This window comes from Diadema antillarum, unplaced genomic scaffold, assembly GCF_040938485.1.
Source record: "Diadema antillarum isolate AM-2024a unplaced genomic scaffold, OU_Dant_1.0 scf00000094, whole genome shotgun sequence".
Lineage (NCBI taxonomy): Eukaryota > Metazoa > Echinodermata > Echinoidea > Diadematoida > Diadematidae > Diadema > Diadema antillarum.
Genome location: NW_027270983.1, coordinates 309,152 through 326,869, shown reverse-complemented (window position 1 = coordinate 326,869; position 17,718 = coordinate 309,152). Strand labels below are relative to the sequence as shown.

General features: G+C 38.5%; 1 protein-coding gene across 1 annotated transcript; it reads right to left on the bottom strand.

Annotated features, from left to right (window-relative positions):
- Positions 1–4,696: 4,696 nt before the first annotated feature.
- LOC139718399 (uncharacterized) lies at positions 4,697–15,631 on the bottom strand. The gene is made up of 11 exons (XM_071629871.1): positions 14,412–15,631; positions 13,255–13,433; positions 12,110–12,344; positions 11,409–11,509; positions 10,408–10,537; positions 9,577–9,791; positions 8,657–8,904; positions 7,057–7,301; positions 6,499–6,701; positions 5,389–5,554; positions 4,697–4,956 (listed from the first exon to the last, which is right to left on the bottom strand). The coding sequence occupies exons 1-11, from the start codon at positions 15,579–15,581 to the stop codon at positions 4,774–4,776; spliced, it is 3,075 nt and encodes a 1,024-aa protein (XP_071485972.1). The 5' UTR covers positions 15,582–15,631; the 3' UTR covers positions 4,697–4,773.
- Positions 15,632–17,718: the final 2,087 nt, after the last annotated feature.

The window sequence follows — 17,718 nt, the reverse complement described above, 5'->3', positions numbered from 1 at the left end:
GTAATAATTGACATGGAACACATACATGTAATACAGAGAATTTGATCTGCAAAGTAGAAGGCACCTTTCAATAGCCATGTATCCCATTTCTCATGCAATATAGTGAGAATACTAAGAAACTTTTTTCTTGGTGAAAGAAAATTCTTTGGTAGGATGTTCAAAAAATGTACACACAAAAGTGTACTGGAAGAAGTATCATTTGTTTCGTTTCATTGTACGTGTATATTAAAATGCTTTTTACCAAGGAGAGATCTCACCAAAGAGTCATAACTCCTTAATTTTACTAATCGAGCTAAAACCTCCAGCAAGACTATACAGCCCCTTGTCTTGTTTGTGTAAGAAATGTTTTGTATCCTGCAGGTTAAAAATCATACTCAAGAAATTTTGGGTCAATACAAGCATATTAAGTGTTTATCTATCACTCACTTAAAAGCATGGCAAATAAACAGCATCCATGTCACAAACAAAATTTTTCTAATCTATCAACAAGCAAACCATAAATCAATTTCACTTGTCTTGAGCATGTACAATATTGTACCTCGCACTGTAAACAGTCGGTCAGCTTTTCTCATATAATCATACTGACTGAACTAAGAAACTGAAATCACAAGGCAGTTTTCCGACAGAGACAGTGCAGTCAAACAAGGCATGCGTTTTCAAGGTAACTGACAGTGTGTAGAATTCAGGCAACACGCGCTCGGTGGAGTGGTTGAGAAATACTCAAGAGGGTAATTTCTGCCAAAGCTCAAGCTGATCACAGAATGTAATGTTGCACATTCATGTTGAGTACTTCTTTTTCCATGCTAGCAGTTTGAAGCAGTGCGTACAATTATCTGAAGTAACCCTAGCCAAAGGTCTTTAAAAAGTTGCTATACAGCAATAAAAATATATGGGGGAAAAAAATAATTTCTTTGCTTGAACTTTGGTTTAACCCTAAAAAGACTGGGCTATTTTGATGCCTCGTAGGACTGTGGGGGGGGGGGGGGGGGGGGGGGGGGGGGGGGGGGGGGACTCATTCGGCCCCCCCCCCCCCAATATTTTGGCCGTTGACTGCATGATCGCAAGGAAAATTGGCACGCGCCTTACCCACAAGGTAATCTACAAAACTGAATAGGTAATTATTTCACAAATATTCAAATCTATTTTTAATAAACTAATTATGCTAATTTATGCATGAATTTTAAAAAATGGCTGTAAATCTGTAATTAAAGGTCCAAAACTGCTAATTTTTGGTTTAGCTACTCTGTGTAGGATTCTTATTGAATGTATATAAAAAAGACGGCGGTATCACTTTTTTTAAAATCTATTTCATTGTTTTTCACTTTTTGTTTTTTATTGTTTTTTTCAATGGAAATCATCTGCGACACTATGTCGATCATAAAGAACATGAAATTAATTGATTTTGATTTGTAAAAGTAAAAATAATGAAACATTTATGAATTTTGGTCAGAAACAGAATTTGCATTGGATTTGTACATGAAATCACGTTTTTGAGCAATTTCGGGTGTGACATGCACTTACAGAATATTGTGTAACTTCACAAAGTAACCGGGCGTCGTAAATTTGGTCTCAAAAGTTGCGCAAGACTTAAAAGAAAAAAAGTCATAAAACGTCGCGGTGCGAGATTTTTACGTTCCAGATTTATCGCAAAAAAATGTTGAGGGGGGGGGGGGGCAAAAAGCCCCCCAGTCTTTTTAGGGTTAAAAGGAATCACTTTTTGGACTGTTGCATCTCACAAAACCAGTTCTGGAATTTGACTTACCTTACAAATCAAATCTTACTTTCAGTACATTGTACATTGCACTCTTTCCCATTTCTTCAATTTGTGCCTCATGAACTATTTTGTTTTCTAGAATTATATACTTATGCTATCCCGATAATGAATATGTACCACATTTAAACATTTTGATAGAACACAATAAAGTTATCACAATTTAAGCAAGCAATATAAGATAACTGTTTTTCTTAATATTGAAGTGTAATTGAGGACACATTTACTGTAAAAGACTGATGAACTTGTGGAACATTGAGTTTTAGATTTTTGTATTTACAAATACTTAAAATTTCCAATTAATAATAATTTGACTAACTTCAGGACCAAGAACCTACACAAAGATACAGACAAAGTGGCAGACTTGTGTGCATTTCTATGTACATAAGAACATACATACAATGTACATACACACATAAATATATACATACAGTATACACACATACATACATACATGTACATACATACATACATACAGACACAGACAGACAGACAGTCTGACAAACTCATGTAGTTCCCACTACTCCAGACACAGTCATACTGATTGCAGCCTAAACTAATATGAAAAGAAGCCAATAGGCTGTATTGTCATATATGTGACCGTGCACCTCAAAACGAACATAAAGTCGCACACACTGATTTTGCGTGAGGACTGAAAATAAGTGAAATGGGTCAACCTAGCCGAACTTGACTTTTTCATATTTTCTGAAAGAGCGGGTCTTCTTTCACATTATGCTAAAATTTGGTATCATAAAACGGGCAGGAAAGTGTATTTTTTAGCAGTTTATCTCGAACATTTTTGTAGAATAGTGTGATTAGGTGTGTCTTTGGAATCCCTTTTTCATTTCTGAAAAACCTTGTCCACACTCTTCACTTTCAACTCCAATAACTTTTGAAAGGATAGTGCTACTACTCTGAAAGTTGGCATTGATTATGGACAGAATGTTTTAATGAAGCACGCTTAATTTCAGTTTAATCTGATAATCTCTTCATTGTTGTTGCTCTGGTGGTTTACTTCCTGTTTTTTGTCCCATTCATCGCACAGTCAGCACGGTTTGGCAAAGATTAAGCGCTTGAATAGACACTGTACTTCAGAGCCTCTTTTCTCAGTTCACACTTTTCCTGAGTTTGTGATTTCTTTCCAATATTTAGATAGGTTAGGAGAGTCCATTTGATTTGAGTTATACATCATTTTAAAGCTTAAAGTCTGCTCTTTCAGAATATGGTCTTAACTAAAATTTCATGTCTGGCGACTTTTTGTTTGTTTTGAGGTGCAGAGTCACATATGTTAACCCTAAAAAGACTGGGCTATTTTGGTAGCTCGAAAGACTGGGGGGGGGCCTAAAGGGCCCCCCCTTAAGATCTCGGCCGTGGATCGCGCGATCGCCGCGGAAATTTGCACAATGGTAGCGTGCGATGTAATCTACAAGATCGTATATTCAAATTCTACAAAATAGTCTTCTTTTATTTCATTTTGATTAATTATGCTAATTTATGCAAGAAATCAGACTCTTTGATCTAAATCAGTAAATAAAGCTCCAAAAGTGCTCATTTTTGGTATAATTATTCTTTGTGGCATTCTTAGCAAATGTACTTGAAAAAAAATTCGGTATCAAAATTAATTTCTTATTTATTTTATTGTTTTGTGAATTTCTTATGTACTTCTTTGTTTTTTCGACCTTTCGTTTTTGTTGTTTTTTTAAACAAAATTTGTGGCAGACACTTTTTGAAGCATAATACTCCTAAAAAAATTAATTTTAGCCATTGAGAGTAAAAATAAGCATATTTATATGAACCATGTGAAAAAACTCAATTTGCATTGACTTTGTACACAAAATCACATTTTTGAGCCATTTTCGGCCTCACGTGCATGTACAAAATGTAACTTCAGAACCGTACCCCCGGGCGTCACAAATTTGGTGTCAAAATGTGCGGGAAACTCGAAAGAAAAAAGTCATAGAATATCGCGGCGAGAGCATTGCGTGTTGCAGAGTAATCGCGCGAAATGTCGAGGGGGGGGCCTTTTAGGCCCCCCCCCCCAGTCTTTTTAGGGTTAAACATGCTGCCACAGACAGACTACAAGATGTTTAAGATGTTACTTGACAATGTATTACTTTCATAAAATTGTCATCAAATTTTGTCTGCCTTTTGCAGGCCTTTTCTGAGAAATAGAACACAGAAAGAAAAAAAATCTTAATGATGAAATGTAATGTCATATGATTTTGTGAATAAACTGTACTTATGGACTGCTTACAAAATGCCTTCAAGCTACCCTTGCTTTGTTACATCTACTTTGCATCAAAACAAATAATGTCATTATAAATCAATGTTACATATCTAGCATCTTTATCCAAGGACACATCACTCTGTTCTGGCTAGTGTTTGGAATTCAGAGTTTGGTGTTTGGAGTGCACATAATTTAGAACTTCTTTAATGGATGCACTGTTTTCAGAACACACTCTCTGTCAACTTGAAGAAAGCAAACAGGGAACTTATCCTCCTCTTTATCACTTCATAGCACCCTGATAATACATAAAATGTTTAAAGCTTACCAGACATTTGGAATGACAAGACATGGCAGACAAGTATATAACCCTCAACAATTTCATGCATTGTCCTTTTCTTAGAATGAACACTGAGACAATAAAGTTTCCAAATGTAGAACATACCATCACATATTCAAATTTCAACATTTACAGGCAACTGCTCCTCTACAAAGATGCAAAAATGGAAAAATACAATGCTTCTGAAAATCACATCTCCTTTTTATATTCTATCAAAACCAAGAACATCATGCACATTTTGTGGGTATAGCTGTCACATATCCAGGGGACATTCCTTTGTGACAGAAAATGGTATTCATTACAGTCCTACAAGTTGAAAACCTTTAATCATCACTGTACATGAAACCATGTGTTACCCTGAGGAAGTGAGGAAGTGGGGAAGAGGAATTCATGCAGCCCTACTGGTCATTTGGTCATGTTATTTCAATGGTCTTTCCTTTACTCCATGAGTCCAATGCCCAGACTGAATGTCTTCCAGCCTGGTTTGATTGCAGGCTCAGGGTTTTTCCAGTGACCCCCTCGCACCTCATATGGTCTCGATGGTGGCTGGGGCTTTAGTTTTGGCAGGTCCTTGGGGAAGGAGCCCCTGTCATTCAACAATGATTTCACCTGGGTCGAAATCTGTAGTTTTTGAAAGGATATAAATATCATCATCAAAAAGGGTCTACAACAGAGCTAGCAAGAAAGGGGTTATAGATAATGTCCTACAAAATCAGGAGGGGGTACATAGGTACTGAGAATAAAAGTATTAGCAATAGGGTACTGTTACTCGAAAGGGTCCACCAAAGAGCTGGGAAAATGAAAGGGTGTACAGAGGTACTGAGAATTAAAGGATTACATATATACTGCATTTTGAAAGGTTGTACAATAAAGCTGGGTATGACAGGGTTACAGAAACTAGAATCACTGCTTTAAATCATAACAAATATATCTGTGGAGTTAAATCTTTAAAATTCTCTTGTCTGTGGTGAAGCTGATGCAGTACATAAGATGGCATTTTGGAAGGGAGATCAAAGATATGGCAAAGATAACAGCAAAAAGATAATCATTCACCTTCTTCTTCTGCTTGGTGAGAACCTTGTTGAACTCTATTTCATCCATGCAATACTTGAGGGATGGAACAATTGCATCTTCCTCCTCGGGAATAACTGCACCAAAGGTCACCTTCTTCCTGCCATCATCCCCAACTGCTGCTAGCCCTTGTCCCTCTGGTGAAGAACTACAACACAAAGACATACAAGACTGAATCCTTCATGTGCAGTTGACTAGAAACAGCATTTAATCAGTATTTGAAGCAAAAAAAAAAGTTTGTTTTGGTGGGGTTTTCTTTTGTCGATGAAAAATGTCCATAATGTGGGATCGACCATCATGACTTGTTTCTCTCTTAAAACCACATTGCCAGATTTTTCATCTTGTTTTTTTGTTTTTGTTTTGTTTTTTGATGTTGTGTTGTTGTTGTTGTTGTTGTTGTTGTTGTTGTTGTTGTTGTTGTTTTTTTTCTTTCTTTCTTTTGGGGGGGGGGGGGGGATGGGGGTTGAGAAAGAGTGTGAGAAAAACTGCACAAAGACTGAAAGAGTTTTTGTAAGTTACAGGCAGGACTCTGCCAGTCCTAATATACATGTACATCAGGTCTATCACTCTATCACTGATAATTGCAAACTGTATGTGCACATTTACTTGACTTTGATATTGCATGATTAAATGAGGAAGGCTGCTTAATGTCTTTGCAATCCCGGTTTAAGTGGTTGATTTAATCCAATTTCTCCTATGGTACATGGCCAATGACTGTGATTGTCACAACATACAGGATTTAATGCAGACAATCAAGTTCACTGCTGTTTGGTTTTCTGCAGATTTTGTCCAAAATTTTCTGCAGACATACACCTCTGGATTTAATCCCAAATTGAAGGTTGACTGGAATCTGAAGTTAGGTATGCTATATTTGTCCAAATAAAACATGCAAATTAGCACAAATGGGAGGAGGTTCATATGACACACATTATATGAAGCATTCCTTCATTTTTGTTCACGTAAAGTACCTTCTGAAATTAGTTTATTTTTGTTTGTTTTGTTTTCAGTTGTCCTATGCTTACTTGTCTGCCCTCATTGATAGGACAACTATGAAATTTATGCCGGTCTTCAAAATAATTGCTGAATGTGTACCTGTCTAGTCCTGGTAGTTTGACAGGAGATGCCGTCACGACCAAATTTTCTGCTGCCATCTTGGCCTCCTTGGCTGGCCGAGTCCGCATGACATCACCTACAGACTTGCCGGGGTAGAGCCGTGGCATCAGGGTCAAGATCTCAATGTTGGATGGGTCCAAGTGCAGAGCCATGAGGAAGTCCTGCCTGGCACCATTTTGATTCTGGTGAATATACCGGTACATGGAGAGATTTTTATGATTCTGTGATTATAACTCAGAAGACTATAACATATCAATGCCACAGTTCAACATACTAAATTATGTCTTCTCACCCCCAACAAGATAGAACTTTGCTTGATCTTTTGATCTTTCTCCTGTCAGGTAACACTCAAACCTGAAATATTTTTGCAGCCATTTCTTTCAAACATATTACAGGTGTAGTGTCCATGTTCCATGGCGTTAAGTGATGCATTGGATGATGACACTGCTCACAATGCTAGCATCATTGATATCTATCATCCTGGTAATCATTGGCAATGGTGTTTATCCTTAGTATGACTTGGTTTCCATTGCTTACCTCCAGCATTAGGCGAACCTTACAGCGGGCAATGTAGTAGGGTCCATGACGGGGGTTATGCTGGATGGCAACTGTGAAGCGGGACTCTGCCTCCTGATAGCTGTGCTCCTCATAGTCCTGCAGACCAAACTGGCTGTGGATGGCAGCCACTCTGGACCGAATTGCTGGGTCCAGAGGATCGATTTCTGAAGCCTGGTGGTAGTCAGCCAATGCAAAATGGTATTCCTGTAGTCGGAAGAAGCAGTCTGTGGAAGAGAGCAAAGAACAAGTAGAAAGGGAAGTGGATGGAGGAATTGATGTGCAAACAATGTAGATGGCTATACTCACAGACTGATTACTGTAATCAAAACTCTGTAGTAATAGTGTTCAAGTCAAGAATACCTCAGCATTTATTCAACCATAGAAATTCACTGAAGATAAGGATTCACAAGGTGAAAAAGTTCCCTAAACATCAATTGATTTCACTGCTATGAGATAAAAAGATATCATTATCGTATGAAAATGATTGTTTTGCATAACCTCAACAAATTTGGGAATATTTACACTGGAAAACTTAAGTTCATGATCATGAAACCTATAACTAAAGTCATGATTAGGCCTACAATTCTGAAATGTAACCATGATTGTCTTCCTCAAAACAGCTTCTCCTATGAATTCACTGTGGCCAACTATTTAAAAGGACAATTCTGAAATTTAAGAAATATATTTCGCTGCCCACGAATTCATGAGTACCAAGATAGAAACCTTCTTTTGCAAAACTTTTCTGGCTTCATCAGTACAAAGCATATCAGAACAGAAGGTCCAGCCTCTAAATGCAAATGACAAAACTAAGTCCAGCAACAGAAGTCACAGACTGAATGTTTGAAAAAAAGCAATAAACAAAACTGAATATTGCAACAATTCCATCATATCATCAGTATCATATTATCAACAAACTTCAACTCACCAATCAGTCTTAAAAAGAGTCAACGTGATGTGTAAATGAGGAGAAATGCTTTTGAGGAAGCATAACACATAGAACTAGAAAAGCACTCTGAGAGCGCAGACCTCCGCCAAGCAGCTACTTTCCACCGATGATCTTGCTCTTCCCAAAGAGATTTTTCTCCTTTCCACCACTGGGGAAAAGCTCTTTGGGCTCGTCCACAGAGATCAGTGATTTCCACCCATAGGTATACATGCTGAAAAATCGCCCGATTTCCCAATATAGAAGCCTTTGTTACGTCATAAACCCTCAGCTGCGCGGCGCGCCTTGCCCTAGCAGAAACTAGAGCACGCACTAGAGCACGCACTTTAGTGCGCACATCCATACAAACCTCAAATACGCGCAGCCTGAACTCCCAAGTTCATTGACCCTAGTACTGCCAAAATATCAAAAATCCTTCATAAATTCCCCAAAATTCTCGGATCACTACCAAAATTTAATAATCTGTTACTTGTATCATTCTAAACCTTTCCTGCAAGTTTCACCTAAATCCGTTAACTACTTTTTGAGTTATTTTGCACACGGACAAACTAACTACAGTAACTAACAAACCAACGGTAACAAAAACATATACCTCCTCCCTTGGCGGAGGTAATAAGTGGAAACTCCAGAACTCACCACCTCTGTTGATATACAATCCTTTCTCCCTCTTTTCCCCCTTGAGGGCTTTGTTGAGAAGTAATATAGCCTCCTCAAAATGACTCCCCAGGAAACATTCCACAGCAAAGTCATTGTAGGTCAACAGTAGCTGGCGCTGTGCATCGGTGTACACACGGTCATGCTCATTGTGTTCGGTCTTATCCATGGCTAGAAGGAAGTCATCGATAGCTGCATTGTAATCGTGTAGACGTCTTTGGAGAGCTCCCCTGGAAATGTTAATGGAAAACAAATAATTTGACTTCAGCCTGCTTTGCTCCTGAAATTATCCACAAAAATTTCTTTTTCTTTTTCCTTTTCTTTTAAGAACACAATGCACACAAACAAGCAAGCAAGCAAGCACACACACACACACACACACACACACACACACACACACAATTGAGTAGGGGTACAGTCACACTATAGAACAGATTTACAATGATGTCATACAAGAATATTGCAGGACCGAGCTTTTGTTATGTTTTGTTTAAGTTTCGTTTTGTTTCATTTGCCTTTTTGTTTTACCATACACCAAGGGTAGGAGAAGAAATGGAATGACAGCTAGCATTCCTAAATTCACCCTCAATAGCCTTTTTACAAGTGTGTCTACTGTTCTTACAAAGGCTGGTTAATAGTGGGTGAGTGGGTGAGTATCTTACACAAGGACGCGTGCACTGCCAAAAATGTGAACCTGGCAGTTACTGTTTGACAATCAACAGCTATACCGCAGTACTACCATATTAGCCTGTAGTGTACACGAAAACCTATTTTGGTTCTCTCACTGGACAGCAAGTACACAGAATAATCTTTACACATTCTGCTGAAGAAGATGTAAGAATGTCCCCTGCCAAAATATCGAGCAAATTATGACAAAGAATAGTGAAAAAGAGGGGGCTTACCGCTGTAAGTGATACTGTGAGACAGAAGGATTCATCTCTATGGCAATGGTGATCTTTGTCAGGCTATCCTTGAATTTGCCTTGGAGCTGGAGTCGTGTGGCATTGTTACGATTCTCTTCTGCATTGACCTCTAGCTCTTGCATCTGTCTTATTGCCTCCTCCTGGGTTGCGTCTAGTGCAAGGGCATCCTTCAGATCATAGTAGCATAGGGTAGTCTGGGTAGAAATGAAAAAGGTTGTCTCATGTTTATAGCTCTATTAAAAAATCGGTCAGGATTGCATTCTTTTTCATTCTTTTTTTAATACTAGTGTCACACATCTCATATTACAGACAATTTACAACAGTTTATCCAACAGAAGCACACTTTATATATACTTACTGTACATCAGATTACATGGTATTCCAAAATACACATCTAAGTCCTCATTACCATCTTCTGTCCAGGACCTACTGGTACACTGCAAAGGCTCATGAATAATTAGCACCAATGCTGCAAAAACGTCACTATCTCGAAACACATCTTAAAGGGTTCCACTTCTTGCTCTAATCTGCAAAACTGGATCAGTTCTTAAATGAGGTCTGTGGCAACATTTGCTGCTGTGATAACACCGGGTTCAGTGGCATTATTTCTGTTGACTTGCAAGGCAAGCTTCAACCACATTCCCAGTTTTGTCCTGTTCTTATGTCAATATGATCCTATTTTCCTCCTTGCTTTTCCCATCCCACCCTCCCCTCCCCCACCTCAACTCCCCAACCTCCACTCCCTAATTCGATATCAAAATAGCCATTTTCCATCATGCCATGTGAGACAGATATGTTTGCGTTACTCACATTCCTGAAGAGCTGATGCAATCTGGCTCTCATGATGTAGAGATCTGGATTGCTCTTCTCTGTCTCAAGTCTCTTGTTAACAAGTGCCAAACACTCTCCGTGGCGTTGCAGTGCAGCAAGACAAGCAATACTTGTAGGGAGAGAGGAGTGACATTCACGGTTTAACACAGCTAATTCTCACCAAATTGTTGCAGTGCCAGGTAACAACTGTTGAAAAACATCACATACTCTGGCACTCACTTTTAGTATATCTGGTTTGGACACTACAGATTTAAAGCGTTGTTAATCACACCTGATGATAATATCTGTTACACATACAATCAAAATGTAAAAGATTATGGTTTAAAAGAATCTTCATACCATGTAAGTCCTCACTATAAATACTGAAATTATTTCTTCCATACAAGTAGCTGTTGACCAAGAGGTTATTGCAGATCATCTTTTTCTTCATGAAGTTAAGTCTGCTGACTCAATAAGAAAGAAAACATTAAAGGGAACACAAACCCAAAGAGCAATGTGGATTGAGTAAAAGCATTAACATTAGTAGAACACATCAGTGAAAGTTTGAGGAAAATCGGAAGATTGATGCAAAAGTTAGGAATTTTTAAAATTTTGGTGTTGGAACCGCTGGATGAGGAGACTACTAGAGGCTATGACGTATGAGTGGACAACAATATAAAGAAAAGATAGAAGGAATTCCACAAAAATTTACTTTTCTAGCAAAATGAAAGAGTACTTGACAAACCGCTTCCAGAAAGCAGGGACAATAATTGCTACCCCTAACATATGTCAGTATCAAGTTGATATTTCCAATGCGGGTAATATCAAAAGTCGTCGGTTCCACCAGATCTGAAGTATCCTAAAGTATGCTTTACATATCTCTATTTATCCATGACACCTTACGTCCATTCACAGAATTCTTATTACATACAATAGTGCATAAAATGGTGCTTTAAGATGATATCAATAATGATAATGATAAACATCAATGGTAATAATACCTTCTGGTATGGTAGGCGATAATGTCAGACCTCATCTCAGCTGCTCTGGAAAATGACTCCAGAGCTTCAGCAAACAAACACTGGTCAAACAGTATTTGACCCTGGGTGTAAAGGGGTGCAGAGATACTTTAGTGGCATACAAGTATAAAGGCATACATGTGCAAATACAGGGACATCTTGATATGCTATAATCTCAAACTTGAAAACACTGTAAAAAGCCAAGAACTGGCTGAGAGATTGTTAATGATAATCATGATTTTCACTTTTGCAACTTTCACCAACTTATAGAAGACTAAGAAATCTTTTGCATATCAACTCTAATTTGGAATTATCAGTAATACAAGCAACATATGTTTATCATAATCATTGTATGTCAAGGATCAATGGCTCCACTCCAGATGTATGTGGACACATTTCCATACATGACAAGTTAGTCGGAACATATTCAACTACGAATGTCTGCAAGTTACATTGTTATCTTTAATAGCACAAGCTTGTGAGCAGTTCCAATTTTTCTTAGATATTTGTGTACACTGCCAAATTTTTCTGAAGTTGCTTAATGATTTCTTACATTGCTACACATTTATTTTGATTTATATTTTGATATTTCATCCAGGCAATATGATAAAAGTGTGTAACATAATCTGTTTGAATGCACTAGAAACTGTGCTTAGTCTCCCGAAGACAAACACCATACTTACTTGGAAGTAGTAGACAAAAGCTAGGCGAGAATAGTAGTCATTGTTGTCAGGCTGTAGCACACATGCCTTCTTCATGTTCAAGATAGCTGACTGGAAGTCACACAGCTGGAAGTAGGCCTCTCCCCTCATCAGGTAGAACTGGACTGTCTTGGGGAGGAGATTAAGGGCCTTGTCGAAACTAAGCACAGCTCGGCTGAACTCGCCCTTTTCCATCAATTTGCAGCCATTTTCAAAACTGTACAGAAGATACAGTGCACTTGTAGATCAAGAGGCGATATGACTGTAATAGCTTGCAGTAGGATCCTTGCAGTCAACAAATAATGCGAAGCAACATAATATTTTTAGCTTGTAAACATGCATAATCACGCTTTACAATCTCTCAATGGCCTTAGACAGTTGCTTCCTCCACAATTCATAACATTATAAATTGATTCACCCTCTTACACTGCTGTAAATGGTCAAAATTACTGAATAGATCAGTAATGTCACTCTTGAGGTCCATTACATTAATTTGTGCTCAGGGCATCACATCATCAAGTTGTTGTCTGTCTTCAGTCATTCATTCTGCATCCTATCAATGCAATCCATTATCAATCAGCTATTCAGCAGCACTGACTTTCATTACAGTAACTATGAGGTAAGTATGTTACTAGGTAACATCTACCAGTTTTTTTATTCAAGCCATTCATTGATCCATCCGCTTGTACAATAAACCATTCATTTGCACTGTTTCCAACTACTTGGCAATCTATGTCCTTTACTATCCGCTTCCCTAAAATCTTTTTCATCAATCTATCCTTCTATCTTTCATCTATCTTCTCTCCCATGTCGGCAACCCATCCATTTCCAGCCTGACCACTCACAATGGCAGTCAGTCTCCTGCGTTCAACTTTCTCTTTCTTTTTCTGGAAAAACACCACACACACTATTACAATATCTTAATTACATGTTTTGTAGGAAGTATTATGCTTACTGCACAATACTATTGCTTATGCTTATCTACTTGTGTAATATTTTGTTATCATATTAATCATCGCATTTGTCATTCTTTGTATCTTTGAAATTTATGTTGAATTTGTATTTGCTTAAATGCAGAAATAAACCATACCAAACCAACGTCAATGAAGTAGTCCCACCCAACTTACTGTTCATATGCCTTCTTGGTGACGACATCCTCTAGTGACTCTGGCACAAACTTGGAGGCTCCAAAGAGCTCAATGGCAAGACCCTCTTTCTTTGTAAACCCTTGTGACTGCCTCCTCTTGGCCTCCTCTAGTTTCTCTTCACTGACAGCAGTAGGAAAGATGTCTGCTGCCGCTTCATCCTGCAGCATTTGTTGTGAAGAAAAAGGGAGAACTTTATTCAAAAAGTGACTTGGTAAATACACTGTACTTAGGCAGTCACATATGATTATGAATTCAAGATCTGGGCCCTGTTGCTAGAAACTCAACTTGCATTTAAACGCAAAATTTGCGTGCAATCTGGAGGACTTGTGTGTGATTTTTTGAGTTGCATTTAAACACAAAGTTTCCAGCAATGGGGCCCAGATCAAGTGCTAATGACATCAGATAAGAAATTTTCACCCTATTGAAAGTTCTTGAAATATCAGCGAAGTTGTCACTAACAAGATACACAAATGTGTTTTGTTTGATTTCTGGGTATGAAGTTGGGATTAATATTAAATGTTTTGATTAATGTTGCAGATGTTATACAGAAGTCCTCTGAGAGTGATGAAGATGTTGTACAGACCTCTCCTATGGATGCTGTAGATGTTTTATAGAAGTTCAAATGAACTTCATTACAATACAGTTATTCAGAGAAGGGTGTTTGGATTGACAAAATGAATGAAAAACACAATTCATAAGACTGCTGCAGGCACATGCTGGTGCATGTCAGTAATTTTTGAATGAAAAAAAAAATAATAAAGTTAATAAACGAAGCAAACAACAATCATTGATCATTATCATCCTCATCCATATAGTTTGCACATTCACTATCTTTCGAAGTACCAGGTACATATATATGCCTAAAAAATTATGACTTCCAATATTTCACAGTAGAAGTACCATTCTGCTGCTATACATTGAAGATTTTATTTTATTTTGAAGCAAATGACTTGGATTGATACCCTTTGCATGGTACCCAGGAAACCACTTTGAAGGAGTGAAATGTATCTTGAAAGATAAAAAGAACTTGAAGTGTACATGCAAATAGATGAGCACCACTGAAATGGTATATTCAATTTCTATCATTATCAAGCATTGCATGTAAACAATCTTCAAACAATAGCATCTTTACATACCTGCTTTCCCTCTTCTTTAGTTTCTTCTTTCACATCAATTTGCTCTTCATCTCCTTCTGTTTTTTCCTTCTCTTGTGTTTCCTCTGATTTCCCTTCTTCGTCTGCTGTCTGCTGGCGCTGTTTATCCTCCTTGTCTGTCTCTTTGTTGCCCTCTATGTTAACATCATCTGCAAATGTAACACTCTTTGTGCCCTCGGCTCTGCTAGCTGAGGTCTTCTCAAATTTCGCAGGACTTGACAGCTGGCCTCCTTTCTCCGTTTCAACAGCTGTGGGTGTGGGTCCATACATTTCATAATCAGGAGTTGGGAAATCATGCTCATTGTACACAAATTCAGATTCACCTGTCAGAGGCCTACCACTGCCAAGTCTAGAAATGTTTCCTACTGGTGCATTGACAGGAAGATCCACAGACACTGCAATGCTTTCCGGTGTCTTCACAATTCTCTCCTTATCCTCTGCTGAACACTCTGAGGCAGCACCTTGGTCCTTTCTTGCTTCTTCCATGTGTTCAGTATCAATGTCTGTTGTCACTTGAAAGGATGTCTGGTTTTCCTGCGCTACCATACTTCCATCAGTCTCCATTACACCCTCGGATTTGTCCTTTTCTTTCATTTGGACCTCTGAAGTGGTCTCACTGACAAGATTTGGCTTTGTTTCACTGTGCTCACTGCTTGCAAGGGTTGTCTCTGCTAATGAAGTATCTCTACTTTCATGTAATGTACTCTCCACTTCAGTCTCAACTTCACTCTCACATTTACCAGCATTTTCTCCATTGTTACTTGTGTCTGCTGCTCCAGATTCCTGTTGCTGAATTCTCTCATCTCCTTCACAAGATCCTTGATCAGCAGATGGATATTCCATTGAATTTCCAGTACTATCATCTTGCTTGCTTTGAGACTGATCTGTACTGGTCTCACCATCATTGCCAGCAACTACTGTGGGTGAGTTTTCAGAAGTTTTCTCAATGTCCTTGTTATCTTCATTGTTGTTCAAATTAATTGGCGTAGTATCAGAGGCTAAGTTAGACATTCTTTCTGAAGTTTCATCATCTTGCATTTCTTTCTCCTCATTTACACTTCCTGTTTGTTCTAAATCATCTGTCTTTCCAACTTCACGGAATCCTTCTGTTTCATCTTTTTCTGTTACTGTCGGAGTTGCAGGTTCAATCATTACCGTGATATTGCTGGGGTCAGGTGTCTGTAACCCTGCAGTGGCTGGAGTGGAATTATTCACTTCTGACATTTTGTAGCAATTTGTGTCCCTTTCATGAAGACTTGTTTATTCAGCTGCATCTAATTTTGAGATCAAAGAGAGAAGAAAAACATTAGGAAACAATTGCTTGTCCGCAGCAATTGCAGGAATTATTTGTGATAGTGAATCTAGCATGTTTACCTGACCTATCGCTTTCACATCAGTAACAGTAACAGACAGTACTTAAAGTACTGGTCGGTACGACAATACACTAGAGGTGGACTTTATTGAACAGGAAGAAGAAGACATCTAGACTAGTCCATGGCCAAGCATGCCAAAATTGATCTTTCAAATTTTTGTTTTTACAATGCAGTCTACTTCATCGATCAGAGGGACATTCTAATCAATGTTGGTCTTGTTGCAGGTACTGTAAGGTTAAGGAGTTCCATAATTTTTAAGTCTGTAAGTTACACCTGTAAATTTTACACAAATACTAGAGTCTATGCCTCTTTAACTAAGATATATTTCCTACATAATATAGACCTATATAGAGCCTAGAAACCCTCCAGGACTAGGCCTAAGTAAGTATAAGCACCCGCACCAAGGTTCGACTTCCCCTGCCAAGGTTTGACAGTGCGCAAAAACATATATAGGTTTCTACATGTTGGTCAAATTTGGACTGTGTTGTGTGTGGTCTAATTATGGGCGGCTTGCGTTAAATAAACTGATTAGAGATCTAGTATAAATATTATAAAAAATTTCAATCTTATTCCCAATCTGACAATAAACAGTAGTACACTGAACAGGTACACTGATACACAAGGTAGACTGTACTTAATGAAAGAAGAAGGGGGTAACTATACAGCCCAACACTGTTTACACAAGTGTTGTGCTTCGCACCGCAGCTATAAATACCCCCATCTCGCTAGGAAGGCGTTCACTGCGACTGTGGCAATCTGTGACGATTTTGCAAATCATGGCACAATCACCCTCCACCTCCATTTTTGGCCTGCAAGGCGATTACACTATGGTTTCTCTGCGCTCAACCTGCACTGTGGGCGATAGTGCCACGATTATGGTACGACACTGCCACGTTGTTGCCACTTTCCAAGGCTGACAAGACGCGCTGCTTCTGTGATCAAACCAATTATATTGTGATATTCATACACTTATCAAGACCTTGCTACAACAGTGGGACAATCAGAGTGACTGTGATAATAGTACGTTACTGCCGCGCTCATCCTTCGATCTCAAGCAATCGGGGTATAAATTGGGCCTACATGATTTAATTTCTTCAGTCAGATGTCAGTGTCAAACCAACAAGGATGTACATAATAATAGTTCACCACGATATCTTATCATTTTACTATTTTAGAACAACACCAGTTGATCCCGGTGTGAAATTGCACTGCTAGTTAAGCCAGCCATTCAATTAAAAGGTCATGGGTGAAATGTATGTATACTAAAAATTTAACCGGCCTATGAGCAAACTACAAAGTGTATCGGACAATGAGCCAATTTTATGAAGAAATTATTGCAACTCAAACTACTTGCATTGAGTAGCAATGATAAATGAAAAACAATTTCATAAACAGAAAAGATTCATGTTATGTCATACTTGCCAACTCTACCGCATTTGGCGGTAGACTACCGCTTTTGAAAGATTTCATCAGCATTCAAGCTAGCGCTGCCCGCATAGGCATCCTGGATTCTATCGCTTTCTCAAATGAAAATGTTGGCAAGTATGTTATGTGTCTACTGTACATACTACATGGAGAAAGAAATTTACTACGCTTTTCTCCCTTTTCACCCTCCTGGTACATGACCATGATGACTGGTTCATGTTACGTAATAGTGGAAATTTCATTGGTGATGGAGGCCGCTTTCGAATCACTTGTGTTATGCTTTACGGCATACGCATTGCTACCACATTAGAGCTACGATTACGAATATGCCGTTTTCGGTGCGCTCTTGCTATGATGGAAGTTTGGACATGTTCAAAACTTCATGGCAAACATGGCGTCGACCCTCCACGACCATGACCCTCCATGCTTCTGAAATGTTCAAGATACGATGGAGAAGATTTAAAGCAATCAAGCCTTGATATGCCGCGCTT

Excerpts from the sequence above, each read along its gene's own strand:
- LOC139718399 (XM_071629871.1), bottom strand. The coding sequence starts at position 15,581 with ATGATTGAACCTGCAACTCCGACAGTAACAGAAAAAGATGAAACAGAA. Across the intron at positions 9,792-10,407 it reads TGCATCAGCTCTTCAGGAAT|ACTACCCTATGCTACTATGA; the intron begins GTGAGTAACGCA and ends ATTTCTACCCAG. Across the intron at positions 8,905-9,576 it reads TCACAGTATCACTTACAGCG|GGGAGCTCTCCAAAGACGTC; the intron begins GTAAGCCCCCTC and ends TAACATTTCCAG.